The sequence below is a fragment of the Aptenodytes forsteri genome, unplaced genomic scaffold (genome assembly GCF_000699145.1).
Source record: "Aptenodytes forsteri isolate BGI_AS27 unplaced genomic scaffold, ASM69914v1 Scaffold88, whole genome shotgun sequence".
Lineage (NCBI taxonomy): Eukaryota > Metazoa > Chordata > Aves > Sphenisciformes > Spheniscidae > Aptenodytes > Aptenodytes forsteri.
In genome coordinates this window covers 2,237,987-2,253,674 of record NW_008795948.1, presented here as the reverse complement: position 1 = coordinate 2,253,674, position 15,688 = coordinate 2,237,987, and the positions used below count along the sequence as shown (strand labels likewise).

Sequence of the window (15,688 nt, the reverse complement as noted above, 5' to 3'; positions counted from 1 at the left end):
TTTCAGAAAGTAGGGGAAAATACTGGGGTTTTGGGGATGATGATCACAATGTTTGAGGGATCAATTTCCCAACTTAAAATGGCTACTTTTCCCCCTTTGCTCCTCCTTCACCCCGCCCGCCCCTTGATTTAAGATGGCTAAAACTTTTATATGGGTTTGTTCTCTGTTTGTCTTTTCTTTGACTATGGAAAATTGATTTGTTAGATGTGGGGCCAGAATTTTACTTAGTAAACTATAATTAAGCAATAAAAAAGAAAAGAAATCCAAAGCATCTCTGTTTGTTTTAACATTTCAACTAAAACAGGTCTGATGGACTCTGGTGCATATGTGGCTGGAAGGAATCTAGGAAGTACAAACAATATGAAGATGTGTTTGTAGTTTTTTGTTTTTCAAAAGCCAAATTAATTTTCTTTGATGGCTTTGTATGAAATTTACCAGAATCTTTTGAATTCACTGTGAATCTTTTGAATTCACTGTGGAACATGTGCAGCAATTACCTTCTTCTAAGCGGTGGATGAATATTACCAGTTTGTCCTTGTAATTGCTGGGTATTTTAGTTAAGGAAAAACTGTTTTTCAAGTCATTAGCACAATATTTTTTTTTAAAGTCAGCATGTTCTGACTGATAAATTTCTAAAAAGGTGATGCTTGGGAGAAGTCACTTTGCAATAGCTAAAGCTTTACTAGACATCAAATGCATTCTTTAATTTTTCTCTCCAGCACCGTCTTGCAAAGGCTGAAGGCTTCTTTGAGGAAAAATGTAGCCTTGCAGGACTGCACTAGAACACTTTCTCTCTGCCAGGGATATTCTGATCTTGTTCCAGAGAGCAGAGGGGACTAATTAGAAAATCGCTTCAGGAGCTCAGATCCTGCACTTGAAAAGGGGTTCATCAGATGTCAGGGAAGAGAAGAGCATGAGAATGTGTTTAAAATAGCATTTGCTGCTCAAGAGCATTTAGTTATTTCCAACCAGTATATAGAGTGGCACTTGACTTTCTCCACTCTCTCTCCCCGCCCCTTGATTATCTATCACATGTAAATAAGAAATTAATATGCTTTTAACTAACATTGATGCTGTAGAGCTTTTTGAATGACAGAGAATATATGCGCAAAGGACACTCGGGCATTGGAATGGGCTACCCAGAGAGGTGATGCAGTGTCCACTCTTGGAGGCTTTCTAGACAAGACTTTAAAAAGCCTTGAATGCTTTGGGCTGACTGCTTGCTCAGAAGGTTGTACTAGAGACCTTCTGAAGTGCCTTCCAGCCTTCCACAGAATTATTCTGTGAATCTGTGATGTTTCTGTAAATGACAGTGTCCCTGTCCTTATATCCAGTATTAGAAATAAGTGTGTGTTTTGTTTTGTTTTTTCCTCCTGAATCTTTCTGCTGCAGGTGATTGGCAATTTTCTGTTTCAAAATTGAGTTGAAAATGTAATTGTCCTTTCTTCTGTCTAGTCCTTTATATTTTTATTGAGAAAGTGCGTTATGTATTTTTAAATTAGAATCATATCAATACAAGTCTTGTCTTGAATTGTCTCGAATCATTTCCTGTTGAGACTGTCCAGCAAAGAACTATATCTGTCCATGGGAATGTAAGGGAGGGTGGGATGAACTTATTTCCATTGCCCTTCTTGGACTGTTTCCCCATCTGAGCAGTGTTGTTCATGGCAAATCATAATCTTCCACCAGACTACTTCTACATTAATAGGTACTAGTGTAAATGCCATACGTAATAGGAAAGGTAGTCAACTTGAGAAGTTTGGCTTATAAAGTGAAATAGAAGCCGAAGTTATCTACATTAGACTGATTCATGAGAAGGGAAAATCCTAATATTGAACTAACATGTTACAATATAAATAATTCTAAGTAGGCTATGGCTAGGCTACTCTTCTTTTGGGCTGGGAGTGGGGATCGCAATTCCAGTTACTTGTGCTTAGCATTATTAGGGTACTTTGTTAGAGGAAAACCTGATGTCTCAGTACAGGCTACAGTTTTCTCATATTTGGAATAACTAGAGAAAATGCTGATGTTTTGTTAGGTAGTCAAAAAACTTAATTGTTTGTGGTGGGAATACAGAACAGAAAAATACAAGTGTCTGATGCGTAGATACAGAATTTGAAATGAGCAGTCATCATTTCTATTCGTCCTAGAGTAGCAACCTATGCCAAAGCTAGGAATTACAGTACTTAACAGCAATTTTTTTTGTATGACCTTCAGGAAATCAGTTAGATCTGTGCCTCTCTTCCTTTACGTATTTAAGGGAGGGTTGAATAATGATAAATCACTCCTTTCTAGATAAGTTAAATAACCTTAGTGCTCTGAGTATATGAATGTTTTGATGTTTTGGGTGGCTTTTTTGATGAGGTATGCACCGAAAATTTTTTGGTTTAAAAGTGGTGATATTTTATTATTTGCTGACTATGTATAATTTATTTTAATGTAAATAGGACATATCAGAATTTCAGATCTTGGATTAGCTGTGCAGATTCCAGAAGGAGAAACGGTCCGAGGACGGGTTGGGACTGTTGGTTACATGGGTGCGTAAAGTATCCTTTGCTAGTTACGTTTTACCAGAAAATTTGCTGCTGTGAATATATGAATGACTTGTCCAAAGAACTGTATTTGGTCTGGATTAGTTACTAGACATTTTATGGGAAGGAAGGTTATGCGGTGATAGATGTTAGTAGTCAATTATAAGCCTACTGATAAACTTGAAAACTTAACTCTGGAAATTCTAGCTTTAGGTAGAACTTTAAGAAAGAGCCTAATTTTTTTCTGAGATTCAAAGAGATTTAGGGTCACAGGTAAGCAGATGAATTACTGTGACAACACATTTGTTTCCATGCTTTGGAAAAACTTCATTCTTAGTTTGTAAACAATACTGATCTTAAGTGTTAAAGAACTTAAGTGCTTCTTTTGGATATAAACAGAGTCCTCGCTGTAGAAATTAACGTTTCTTCGAAGTACAGAGGAGTTACGCAAAGATCTCTGCAGAGAGCCAAAAGAGTGCCTGAGAGTTTTTTCAGTATTTAATTAGTTAATTTCAAGTGAATTGTCATGGAGGTTTCTTTGTTTTTGTTTTGTAGCTCCGGAAGTGCTCAAAAACGAAAAGTATACATTCAGCCCAGATTGGTGGGGTCTTGGGTGCTTGATTTATGAAATGATTGAAGGACAGTCTCCATTCAGGAAGCATAAAGAAAGGGTCAAACGGGATGAGATTGACCGGAGAGTAAAGGAAGACCAGGAAACATATTCAGACAAGTTCTCAGAGGAGGCAAAATCCATCTGCAGGATGGTGGGTGAAGAGACATAGAGGTTTGAAAATTAAATTTCTAATCCCTTTTAAGAGATGAACTACTTTATTTTAACATTTTCTATTGAAAATTTTTCAAAGCTGGAGTTCTTAAACCTTTCTTTGGTTCAGATGGAATTTTGTGATTGTCCATGAATTGTTCAATTATCAAACTTTGAGAATTCAGAACTTTTTTCAAGATGAAGGAAGGCTACATAAATTGATTTTTCATCACGTGAATGAAAAGGTCCAGTACTCCTTGGACCACATATAACTATAGACGGAGTACAATAGCATGCTCAACTTTGATACTGTATGGGGAGAAATGGCAGAGTAGTATATTAGTTTCTTTGCCTAAAAGAATCTGATCAAGGCAACAGGTTTTTTTTTATCTTGCATGTTCTTAAATTTAGTAAGAAGCATGTCTATACAGAAAGCTTCAAAACTTTTCTTTGCTAGTTTATGCAAAATACGTGCATTACTTAACCCCACTGGAAAAAAAGTAAGTCTGTATTTCCTGAAAGTAAAGTCTAGTGCAAAGTCTGTACTGTAAAATCTATTTAGCATGGCATCAATTAAAATATTTCCATATAACTTTGGGTATAATCTTCAAATGGTCTGCTTTCAGGGATTCTTTTGTCTACTGAAAATCTTTTTGCTCCCAGAATGCTGTAGTGGATTTCCAGTTCATTTTGATACCATGATAAATGTCATCTAATAAAAGGCCAAGTAACAAAATAAACTTATCGAAAGACATTGTATATAGATTTTTTTTTTTTTTTAATTGTGGGATTGTATCACTGGATCAGCTTTTTCTTCTGTATCTTTGCAGTTACTTGCTAAAAATCCAGGGGAACGACTGGGTTGCACTGAAGATGGAGCTGCTGTTGTAAAGCAACATCCTATTTTCAAGAATATTAACTTCAAGCGGCTGGAAGCTAACATGTTAGAACCTCCGTTCTTGCCAGATGTAAGTAGGTGAGACAGATTTGATTAGTATCTAAAAAGGCAAGAACTGTCATAATTCTGTGTCAGCAATCATGTGAACTCCAGAGAAACCTTTAAAGTTAGTTAAATTGGCAGGAGAATGCCATTGTAGCTATTGATGGCTAGTTGTTTTGTGGCATTTCATCCAAGATGACAAAACAATTTACAATAGTGGTATTGCTCTAGGAAGCTTTGTAGCTGATTTCTTAGCCCTTAAAAGTCTACTTCCCTAGCTCAGATGCTGAACAAATGAAGATTAGCTTTGAAGAAATTACTCTGGAGTTGTGAAAGGAGGGTGACGGAAGATGAGTGAATTATAAAAACCATTAAGAAATCCAGAGAAGTTGCATGCTGTTTCTGGTTTTGTTATTTCTTTTCTGTTACTTGCGGGACAGATGGAATTGCTCAGGTGCCTTATAAAGAGAGTCTTTCAAGTTTTTGCATTTCTGTTTTGTAGAATGGTGTAATTTGGTGATCAGCAATGTGAAATATAAACTGCAGGCATTTTGCTCCCCCTTTGCTCATCTAGGAAAGAAAAAAAAAAAAACGTTAAAAACCTCCCAAAACCTTAATGAAGCAATCTTGTATTGTACTGCAGCCACGTGCCGTATATTGTAAAGATGTCCTGGACATAGAGCAGTTCTCAACAGTGAAAGGAGTGAACCTGGATACTACAGATGATGACTTCTATTCCAAATTTGTTACGGGTTGTGTCTCAATCCCTTGGCAAAATGAGGTATTGTATATTTCATAAAAGATTATTTTCTTTAGCACAGCAATATAGAAGATTTAATAAGGGATATAATTATAGTATTAACTTTCTGCCGTAGACTTCTTCGCTGAGAGACTTCAGAAAAAAGTTCTTCCCAAAACATAAACAAGTTGCTAAAAATTGAGATGTATGTTAAATTTGCATAAGTAGAATCTGGCATCTTGTCATCATAGATACAGCCTACAGAACAGTATTTAGCATTAGTATGACCACATTTTCCTTGTTCTTCTATCACGTTATTCAATATTGCTCTTCATAGGAGAGGGATAGAATGCTATTCAAAGTATTCAAAAGCAAATAGGTGCAGTGCAAGCTGTTTATGTATCATGCCTGTATATCAATAGAGTACCCAAGTGACATAGTAACACAGAACTGCAGATTCACCTTTTCTAAGCTTTCAAAACAAACAGTTCAACATCAGTTGAGTCAGATTTTCTCTTAAAGCTTTTTCATCTGCCTAGTGAATAAGTATTCTAGTATTCTGCATAGAATACTAGAATTTTGCTACCTCTGCATGTAGTTCAGTCTGTATTTAGGAAATTCAAATTTTCTTTATTATTTCAGGAAGAGCACTCTAACAATTATTTAAAATTGTAGTTCTTGTTATGAATGCCTTCCCCCTATTATAAGATGTTGATAACTTTCTGAAATTAGTCTTGTTTTGAATTCTACTAGTGTAGTTTCTTTCCCAGTATGATTTTTTTAATTTCATTTAAAGCTTGAACACAAAAGATGAGCAACTTCTGAACAAGTCAGAGAAAATACTTTCCCTTTTGCTTTTTTTTTTGCATTTCATTAAGAAGGAGATTTGAAAGGTGTAATTTGACATAGAAAGTCTTCACTAAGAAGCAATGAACCTTAGGCTGTTGGAGAAAGAAATATTTCCTATGCTGTGTTGTCATTCTGAACTTCATGATATGATCCAGCCGTTAAGAAATGCACTGCAGATTAATAACTCTAACCCCACATTAGAGGGATAAAGTTGAAAGTAGTTGTGGAATTCTGGTGATGGTAATTCCTTCTCTTCAGGGAATAACTGTGCAGACTTCATTTTACATTTGTGCTTATTTTTTCTTTTAATTCATGTTACTGAGCTTTCCCTCAAATCTTTGCTCTCAGTCCCTTCAGAATTCCTCCTCCCCTCCCATACTTTACCTAATGTCATGGTTTACAGCAAAAGCAGACCGCATTTCTTATTGCTCTTTATGCCCTCTCTCCCTCTATGAGGTATACTCATTTGGTTGCATGCCCATTATGATAGATGTGTATCAGTGGCACTCACAGATAAATGCCAACTACATGTGGGCGTTAGCCACTGTCCCCCTTCTGACCACGCCTGTTTGTTACATTTTGGCATTTACTCTTTCTGCTGTCCTTTCTGCACCTGGTAATTGTATTTTTAATTCTTTTGTTTTCTGTGTTCACAAACATGGATTATTTCAAAATCCCTTGCTTCTCTCCAGAGACCTGTCTTCGTTATCTCTTTATTTTTTTTCATAAAGTATTGCCTTCTATATCTCATTGCCTTATTTTTAATTATGGGATATTGTTGTGTTTTGATGGACGGTTGCCCAAAACAACAGAATGATGTTTAAATTACTGTGGTCAGATATCATCTGCTTTTTCCCCAAGAGTGCAATTCATCCCCTTTGTAAAAAGTATTCCCCCCTAATACTATGCAGGTACTAGTATTCTGCGTAGAATAATAATTTATCCTACTCAATGTCATGTTTATTAATAAAGTTCAGTCCAGGGTATAGAGATATAATATTTGTTAGGCTAGACTGCTCTGAAATGAGCAGGATAGATGAAAGGAAAATCAATTTCTGGTTCTAAAAGCTTCTGCTTATTGCATCATGGGCAGAAGAAATGCCTTACCAAAGCAAGGGAGCATGAGAGTACTTACCTGCATGATAGTGCTCTCATTGCTATTCTGTAGTTCTCTGGATGCACAGGAGAGTTAATGTAGACGTTGTGCCTTCCTTCATGGAGCTCTGCGAGTGGTGTAGTTTGGCTGATGAATTTGTAAGTTGTTAGGAGTACCCAGCCAAAGTAAATATGTAATACGTGGAACATGTTTGAGAGGCTTGTATGGATATTTCATTTATACTTCCTGTGTTTCAAAGATGATTGAAACGGGATGCTTTGAAGATATCAATGCATATGAAACTGATGGTACTGTGTCACCAGACAGAGAGAGGTCTCCTAAACCAAAGAGAGGCTTCTTTCACAGACTTTTTAGTGGAGAGGTAAGGGTATTTCTTTTCTTTCATAAGAAAATTACCAGTAAGACCTTAATATCCATTCCATTTTTTATATTATTTTATGATAGGAAAAACAAGTTGTTTGCTGAATACTGAAACTAATGAAATCTGGTTTATTATGGCTTTGCCCCTGCACTGCATTTCAGAAACTGTAGCAATCCCTGTAAGTCCAGGAGTTTTTCCTCCCTCAGCATTCTGTCTTCTTCTAGCGTCTGCTAGCTGTTACCTGGGGAAAAGGTAGTGTGTGCTGTTAACAGCTGTGCTATAGATCTTTCTTTCCTAAAGATACTAATTTGGGTCTTGCTCCTTACGCATTTTGCCAGTTTTTATAAAAACTTCTGGGGAGATGACTTCAGAGATAATTGAGGCCCCCTCTGTAAAAACTTGAATAAAATTGACTAATGAACTCAGAAGCAGGTGTGGTGGAGCGATGCAATTCCTAGGACTCGCTCCTTTAAAAAGTTGGGTTCCCAATGAATCCTTCTAGTGTATTAAGCAAATAAGTAAAAATATCCCCTAAATGAGTGAGTGTAAAGAAGTGTCACGAAACAAATGTTAAAGTATCTTAGGAAGTTTAATGCCTTTACCAAAACAACAATATGTACACATATGTTTACATAGCTTCTGATAATGCACAGCCTTTTCTTACACACATAACTTCTACTCTTCAGTAAACATTTAGAGGTATATGAATTGAGTATTTACCACCTAAAAAGCAGGTGGCATACTGTGTTCGTTTATAGGTTGTGAGAAATAGGCTATTTGTAAAGGTTTTCAGTTGAAGATGCTGTACACAATTCTGCTTGCTCAGTATGCCTGCACTTAGAGTAGAATTATCTTGAGAAGCATGAGTATATTCCAGTAGAGAACACTTCTGTAGAAATTACTTTTGCTTTCAAGCAGAAATGGAATTTTAAAATTGCTAGGAGCATATCATTAAGTAGCCACAACAGGGCCATGTATTAAAATTGCATGATGATATTTTTTGTCATCAGCTGGTAATTCACCTCTCTAAAATGGTACAATGCTAATGGAATGTATAATAGTACTGTCATTTTTAGTTCACCTTTTCAAATTCACTTTTCCCCCACTTACAGTAATGGAATAGAAAGAATGGTTAAGTGTACTAATAATCTCACATAGCTAAAGTTAAAGCTTGTGTCTTACTGTAGTCTTTTCAAGCTGAATCAGCAGGGTTCATATTGTCCCCAGATATGGTTCGATGTATTGAGAAAGAGTCCTAAAAAAAAATTAATACGGCTTGAGAGCCTTCAGTTGGTTTTGAAATAATAAGACTGCAGTTAATTGTCCTGTGAAGTTAAAAGAAGGAAAGATCTTAAGGTTAAATGAAACTTTAATGACTTGAGATTTGGGGTTGGGTTGTGGTTTCCTTTGATATTCCCAAGCATTTAGTTAGTATGGAGTAAAATGTACTGGAAAAAGAGCCACCCCCCAGCCTTTCTGTGCCCCATAAAACACACAAACCAACAATAGTTCTGCAGCTGAATTGTCTCTTTGTCTTCTCTTGCAGGTCTGCTTTAAATCTGATTGCAGTGATGATGAGCAGGAGTCCTCCAGACTTTAAATCATTTTACTCTCATCAGAAAGGATGAGCAAACTTTAAATGTTTTATATCTCTGTAGCAAAGTGTATTATATATATTTTTTATCTGAGTTCAAGGATTTTTGTACATTTGTACCTCATTTGTTTTAAGATGTATATTTTCACTAAAGCTTAATTGTACAAAAAGCAATGAGTGCCATTTGAGTGAGTGTGTTTCTGTATGTATTTGATTTATCTTGATTTTTTTTTTTTCCTCCCCAGTGGAATGAATCTAGAAATACTAAAAGGATTTTAAAGCACAGAGAGAATATCTATGGCATCAATGTAACTTTACTTTGTATGCTCCTGGTAAAAGTCTCCTTGTTCATTAGGATCTTCATTAGCAGTTTTCTTAACAGTGAAATTGCTGTACTGATAAATTTCATAATTCCGGTATTATCCGGCAGCATGGCAGTGCTATTACCTACTGTATCTCTCAAGCAACTGCTAAGGAAAAAGGAATTCAGTGCACTGTGGCCAGCTATTATGAATTGCTCTTCACTATCTGGCTCTGTAGAATGTCTTTCTGTATTTCTATATATAGAGAATGCTGAACATTTTACTTAATCCTGTAACAAACTGTATTACCCCATTCTTTCCTTTCTACCCATCTTAAACATCCTCTCCATACAGTTTCTTGGCATGGACCATGCAAGTAGACCCATGCCAAAATTTTATAACTATATTTTTGAGTACTTTGTTGTCTTTACTAAAAGGATTTCTTTTTACCTGTGGGGACATCTTTTTATTTTTTTCTGTAAATGAAATTGTTTACAACTCCATGTAGGATGTTCTAGTTTTATAATGGGTTAAAAAACAAAGCATGGGCTCTTCTTACTAACCTCCTCTCTGCTTATTATGTTGTAATACGCAGTGTTGTAGGGTTGACAGTGATCACTGCCACTGAGGGAAGGACAAGGTAGTATTAAGTATCAAATTTAATTATGTAAATAATCTTTCCTTATAACCTTTAAAAATTTAAACATTAAAACCTGCCTTTAATCATTGCTTGACACAGATGTGGAGCTGGTATTGAAGTCTTAGTTACAATTACCTGATGTTCACTCGTAAAACTGTTTCCAGCTGCTTGAAAACTTGTCAAACTTCTGTTCTTCTGGACTCAAAGGATGCCAGACTTTCTCTTTATTTTGTAAAGTTTCCAGTAAAACTATTAATCTGTGCATGAGAATGAATTTAGGGAACACATTTCATTAAAAGCCTCTTCTGTTTTCAAAATTTGTGATCCGCAGACCCACTGGAAGAAACTTAAGCTGCTTCTGAGAAACTCAGAAGAGACCTTTGATACTCAAGCCTATTGTCAGGTTTTAATTCACAGTACTTTGTCTCCAGTGACAAATGTTTTAATGGGTTAGAATTTGAAAAAAGTTGGAAGACCAGTGTGTTACAGAATCCTACTGGGGCCGAACTGGTGTCTATCTGAAATTGTTCCTCTTGGCTACTGTGCCACAGAAATGAGGAATGAGACCGTCTTCCTGTGTTTTCAGTGCATTTTTCCTGATGTCTAAAACAGCACAGAGGACAGCAAAATGACTGCCGTAGAAAGTACAAAGGGAGAAATTGGCAGAGGGAGAGCTGAATGAATTAACTGGAAGATGGTCTGATGCAATAGTGAAGGGATGGGAGGCTTGACAGAAAGAGAAATATCTGAAGTAAGGGTGTTGGCTGGAACCATTATGTGTGAGACAATGAGCTGGCATGGTCTGACCTGACCCTCTTTATTATGTACCACAATAATTGAAGGACTCTAAAAAGATGGGGAGTGGAGAAATAGGGAAGTAACAAAAGTGTTTTATAAATACCTCCTTGGTTGGAGAAGTGATCATGTTTCTCTGATTAATTTTTTAAGATCTTAGGTTTGCTGTTCTGAGGCAAAGGTGACCATATTAACACTAGACATATGGGGTGACAGTCTGGATTTAATGCCTGCTTAGAGCAACTTGAAATTTGGGCAAGAATACCATGGACACAAGCTGAGTAATTTTTATGAAGAAAATACAGGAAATTGGCTTTAACAAATAAAAAAAAAAATCTGAAAGTCTATTTATCATGTATTTCAAATTTTCTTTCCATATTGGAGGGGGAGGGATCTTAACTTAAAAAAAAAAAATCTACCCTTTTATTTTGGAGTGCTGAGACTTAACACTTATTCTCCAGGGATCTGTGAAGAAAAAAGACTAGATGAAGAGAAAAGGGAAGTTGTTCCTAAGAAGTGGTTATTTATACGTCCGCTTCTTTGGACAAGGAACTCCAACCATTCAAAAAAGTGGAGGATTTGTTCATTTTTGTGAAGCTTTGTTTAGTTTCATTTCACAAGTTTTTTCTTATGTTCTGAATAATACTATTGAATTGTTTTTGAGTAACTACGTTTGCAGGATTAGGACCTAGATTCTTCTGGGGTTTGGGTTGTTGGTTTGGTTTGGTTTTTGTTTTTTTTTTCCCCAGTAGGATCAAGATGGCATTTTTCTACTATAAATTTTTCCCTTTTGGCTACAAATACAACCACATAATAATGACTAGATATTATCTAATGTGAATCCCCCTAATGAATTAGAAAAGACAAGAAACTGGAAGGATCAGTATAACTCTCCTTATACGGTACATGGAGATTAAGATGTTATGCTGTTCAATCTAAGGTGACTAACATTGGTTAAATGTCTTTACTGGAGTATTAGTAGCTTGGAGATGCATTTTGAAAGCGGGGAGAGGGGAGAGCAAAATGCTGTGGTGTGATAAACTTAACATGAACTTTGCTCTTGATTTTTGTAGGACACAACTGAGACAAAGAAGGGGGAAGGCAGCAGGTTGTGTATACTGATTATGTAGCCTTTTATTCCCTTTTTTTTAAAAAAAAAGCCAATGTAAATTCTTGTCATTCAGTATGACTTCATTATACCTCCATGAATTCAGATTCTAGATCCATGTGTTAGAAGGCTTTAATAGCAGTGAGACAATCCAACAACCCAACTGCTTTGTTGTACTGGTGCAAGGTATGGAAAGATCTATGGAATTCCGTGGAGTTACTTGTATGAGATCAACCCTCCTTTTCTGTGGCTTGTGTTTCCAAGCATTTGTGTATGTAAGTCTTAATGTCTGCTTGTGCATACCTCATGAATCTATATATTTAGCTCAAAATTCAGAAACTGTGAAACAATGTACCAGTATCTTATTGGTTTACTTAATGCTTTTGAATGTTGTGACCAACAGAATAGAATCCTCATGCCTCAGGGTTGTTCTCTTTCTATAAAAGAAATTCAGCTTTTTTTTTCCCCCCCCCAGAGGTGTAGTGTTCATAATAGAGATGGTGTTTCTTTTCTCGATTATAACAACAACCAGTCTCAGTTGAAACAATGAGCACTTAAAAATAATTACTGTATAATAATAGGAAAAAAAATGTGATATTTCCGTAACAAAGAGAGCGCTATTGACAAATCTTAGCCTTTAATAGAAGATGTATGTCTTTTTTCCCAAATCATTCTTAAAACAACATATGTGAAGGTTTTTCATTATGAATTATCTCCATCTCAGAATAAAATTGTCTAATTTGAGAAATCAAGGATAGAAGCTATTAAAACCAACTAAAAATCCCTTTTTAGAATGCACTTCAGTTATTTTTCGAGCAATACTGATGTAAGAAATTCCTTATTGCCATTTGTACAAATGAAGAATACTTGTTTACAAGTTACTGAAATAACTCAACAGAAGTAATATCATTTTGCTTTGGTTTAAATTAGTATAATACTAAATTGTAATACTGGAATGATCACCTTCACTTTAGTATAGATTTTCAGAAAACACTGCTCTTTAGGAAGTACTAAAAAATGGAATTAAAATAAAAAAATTAACGGAAGGCATCTTTAAGCTAAGTTTATGTTTACTTTGATTTGAATTACCTGCCTGGCTCATTTTGGTGATGCTGATGTCTTTTCTGCTGAATGTACAATTCTTTTTTATTTCATAGTTGTTCTTATGGTGTAATCTAAGTTTTGCACATGAGATGTAGGTAGCTTTTCTCATGTTCCACGTGTCCAAAACACCAGAATTCTTTCCAAGTATAGCAAAACTGACTGTTAAATGTGATGTGTTAGTTCCAGTATCTCCAAACCACTGAACTGCTCTTGTATGAGCTGTTTTCCTGAATGTTCTAGCATTGTTATTCCTGAAATAAAAGCAAAACACTGCCGCGTATCTCAACCACATGTATTACTGTCTAATGTGATTTATTTACCATGTCTATCATGGTAGCCGGGATAGATAAAAGAAAAATTGTAATTAAAAAAAAAAAATCACAAGTTGTTGAAGCAGAAAATGTGTATTACATGGTGTAAGTTCTTTACCAATGTAAGATTGTCGGATCCAGGAAAAAGTGCCCTAGCTCTGTTGTATTTGCTCAATTGATACTTTATCTCATGGTCTGAATCTTGATTTCTACATAAATTTGTGTGAAAAGACAATTATCAGGATGGGCTGTTTTCCATTAACACATTCACTGTGAGAACACTACGAATGTGAATGCAAGATTGGTCAGTAGTAGCTGTAGTTCTACTTGTCATCAGCCTTATCCTGCATATTGAATTTTCTACTACTGCCAAAGGAAACTAACCAGACTTCGCTCCCCTTGAGAGAATTTATACCTTGGTATTAGGTGGATTTGTGTTTTTTTGTATCAAATACTTTTCAACAGTAGGCTGCTTGTATTTTCAACATTTTGCCCTGTTTATGCAAAGGCTTTCACTGTAATTTTATGACGAGTTGAAGGGCTAAGCACTCAATTACTATACAAACCAGCTTCAAATTAAGTGACTTTAAGAGTAACATAACTGTGCTATGGCATATTGCAGATTATCTGTGCGTATGTTGAACTGCGTGGGCCAGCAGTCTCATGAAGTCTATTGGATTGAGTAGTACCAATTACCTCCTGCATTGTTCATGGAAACGCAGAAATGCTGGCCTAAGTGTAACTTTGGGTCAGGGTGAAAAATATTCTTGATGTGCTTGTCCAACCTGTTCTTAAAAACATTAAATCAAGAGGTAACCTATGCCTAGGTAGCCTGTGTTTAGGAAACCTTTCCACGTTCATGATGTCCATATCTGTCTTACAGACAAGATAAAAGCATGTTTCTTCTATTTTTTTCTCCTGGAGGTTGAGATGAATTCATCGTCATTCACTAAGTTACATATAACCTTTTAGGTAGTCACTGTTAGTCCATTGAGATTGTGAGTTTATTTTTCTTTGTGGTAACGATGGCTGTTCTCTAACCCTGCCTGCTTGTTCTTGCCCCTTGCCAGTTTTACATTGCTTTATTTTTGCTGGTGCAGCTGTTCGTGCAGCTGCTATTTGAACTGGATCGGTGACGTGGATCTGTGACATGCAAAGCGATTGGGAGAATCTACTGATAAGGTACTTGGCAAAGAAGAACCTGATATCGCCGAGTTCTTTTCCAGTTACCCCAACTCGCGGTTAATGAGCCAGAGGGCTCGCGCTACCAATCAATTGGGAAAGACAAGAAGAACAAAGAGGAGCGTGCTTGTGGGCAGGCATTGCCTTGGCATTCCTGCCGGTGAGTCAGCAACCCTTTTAGAGGACCTGCACACATTTTGATCTAAAGCTTCAAAACAGTTGTGCAAAGACTGACTAGGTTGGCGGCTTGTTTAATCTTCGATATGAGCTTACGCTCTTTTTAATGTGCTTAAACTTATTTCGAAGTGTGGAGTGGCACATGCAATTACCACAGTGTAGGCAGCATTCCAGCTACGCTGTCATCTTTTTTCATGTATAATTTGCTAAATAAAAAATTCATGATCATCCATATGTTCCAGAGAAAACTCTCTGCAAGCTTTATCATAAAATAATCAGGAAAATATTTTTATCTTAACAGCTCACATTTTGTTACACATTTATCATGTCCATCCCTGCTAGCAATAACCAAGTTGCATATTAAGTCATTACTGAGAATTTCTTTTCTTAAAAGCACATCCAAGAGATGTGCTCCATTGCCATTGCTGGAACCAATTCCATGTGTTTGAGATACAAGTTGAATTGCCAGTTCTTACCAGCTGTCATTTAAAATGCGTATCAGCAACTAGATACATTAAAATCAGTGGTTTTAATGGGAAAGTTCACAATAGTGCTAATTTTTTTTACGAAGTGCTTAGTAATAGGATCATTGATTTAAATATTGTATACTGTCTCTCTTGTATACTGTATGTTTAATACGTGCTTTAAGAGTGCAGAAAGTATCCCCTGATAAAGCAACTCCAAAATCACAAGAGGCGCGCTGAAAGGCGGACGGGTCCGTTGCCAAGTTTTAAGTGTCCTGTTCCTGGAAGCGTTTCCTCTTCCCTACACGCAGCCTAAAATAAAACTGAAACGCCTTCGGCAAGCACCTGCGTACTACGTGGGCTCGCTGGAAACGTGGGTGGGGGAGCTGTAGGGGTTACCCCTTGTGCGTACTTGATGTAGAGGCGTATGGAGCGTGTGCCTCCGCTTTGTTGGGGATGTCGATGGGTTACGATGAGGGCTCGGGTCCCACTAGCGCAGTTTCAGGTTCTCACAGGGCTGGTGAGGTGGACCTGCTGCATCTGCTGCCGCCTCGCTCCTTCTCGCGGGGAAAGGGGAGCGCGGGCACAGCCCCTGCCAGGCACGGAGCCGAGGGTGGGAGTGGGGATTCCCCTCCGAGGGCTATTTTTCGGGCCGTGCCGCCCTCCGTGCGCACTCAAACCACGTACCGCCACCGCTCGGGGGTCGGGGCA

At 36.9% G+C, this 15,688-nt stretch overlaps 1 protein-coding gene across 1 annotated transcript in view; it reads left to right on the top strand.

Annotated features, from left to right (window-relative positions):
- Positions 1–9,064, top strand: part of GRK4 (G protein-coupled receptor kinase 4) — a 28,303-nt gene extending 19,239 nt beyond the window's left edge. Inside the window, exons 10-15 of the mRNA XM_009285382.2 lie at positions 2,448–2,537; positions 3,087–3,295; positions 4,125–4,262; positions 4,878–5,015; positions 7,178–7,300; positions 8,847–9,064. Of these exons, the coding sequence (XP_009283657.1) occupies positions 2,448–2,537; positions 3,087–3,295; positions 4,125–4,262; positions 4,878–5,015; positions 7,178–7,300; positions 8,847–8,900 (752 nt within the window). The 3' untranslated portion in view covers positions 8,901–9,064. The remainder of the gene's footprint in view (positions 1–2,447; positions 2,538–3,086; positions 3,296–4,124; positions 4,263–4,877; positions 5,016–7,177; positions 7,301–8,846) is intronic.
- The last annotated feature ends 6,624 nt before the right edge of the window (positions 9,065–15,688 follow it).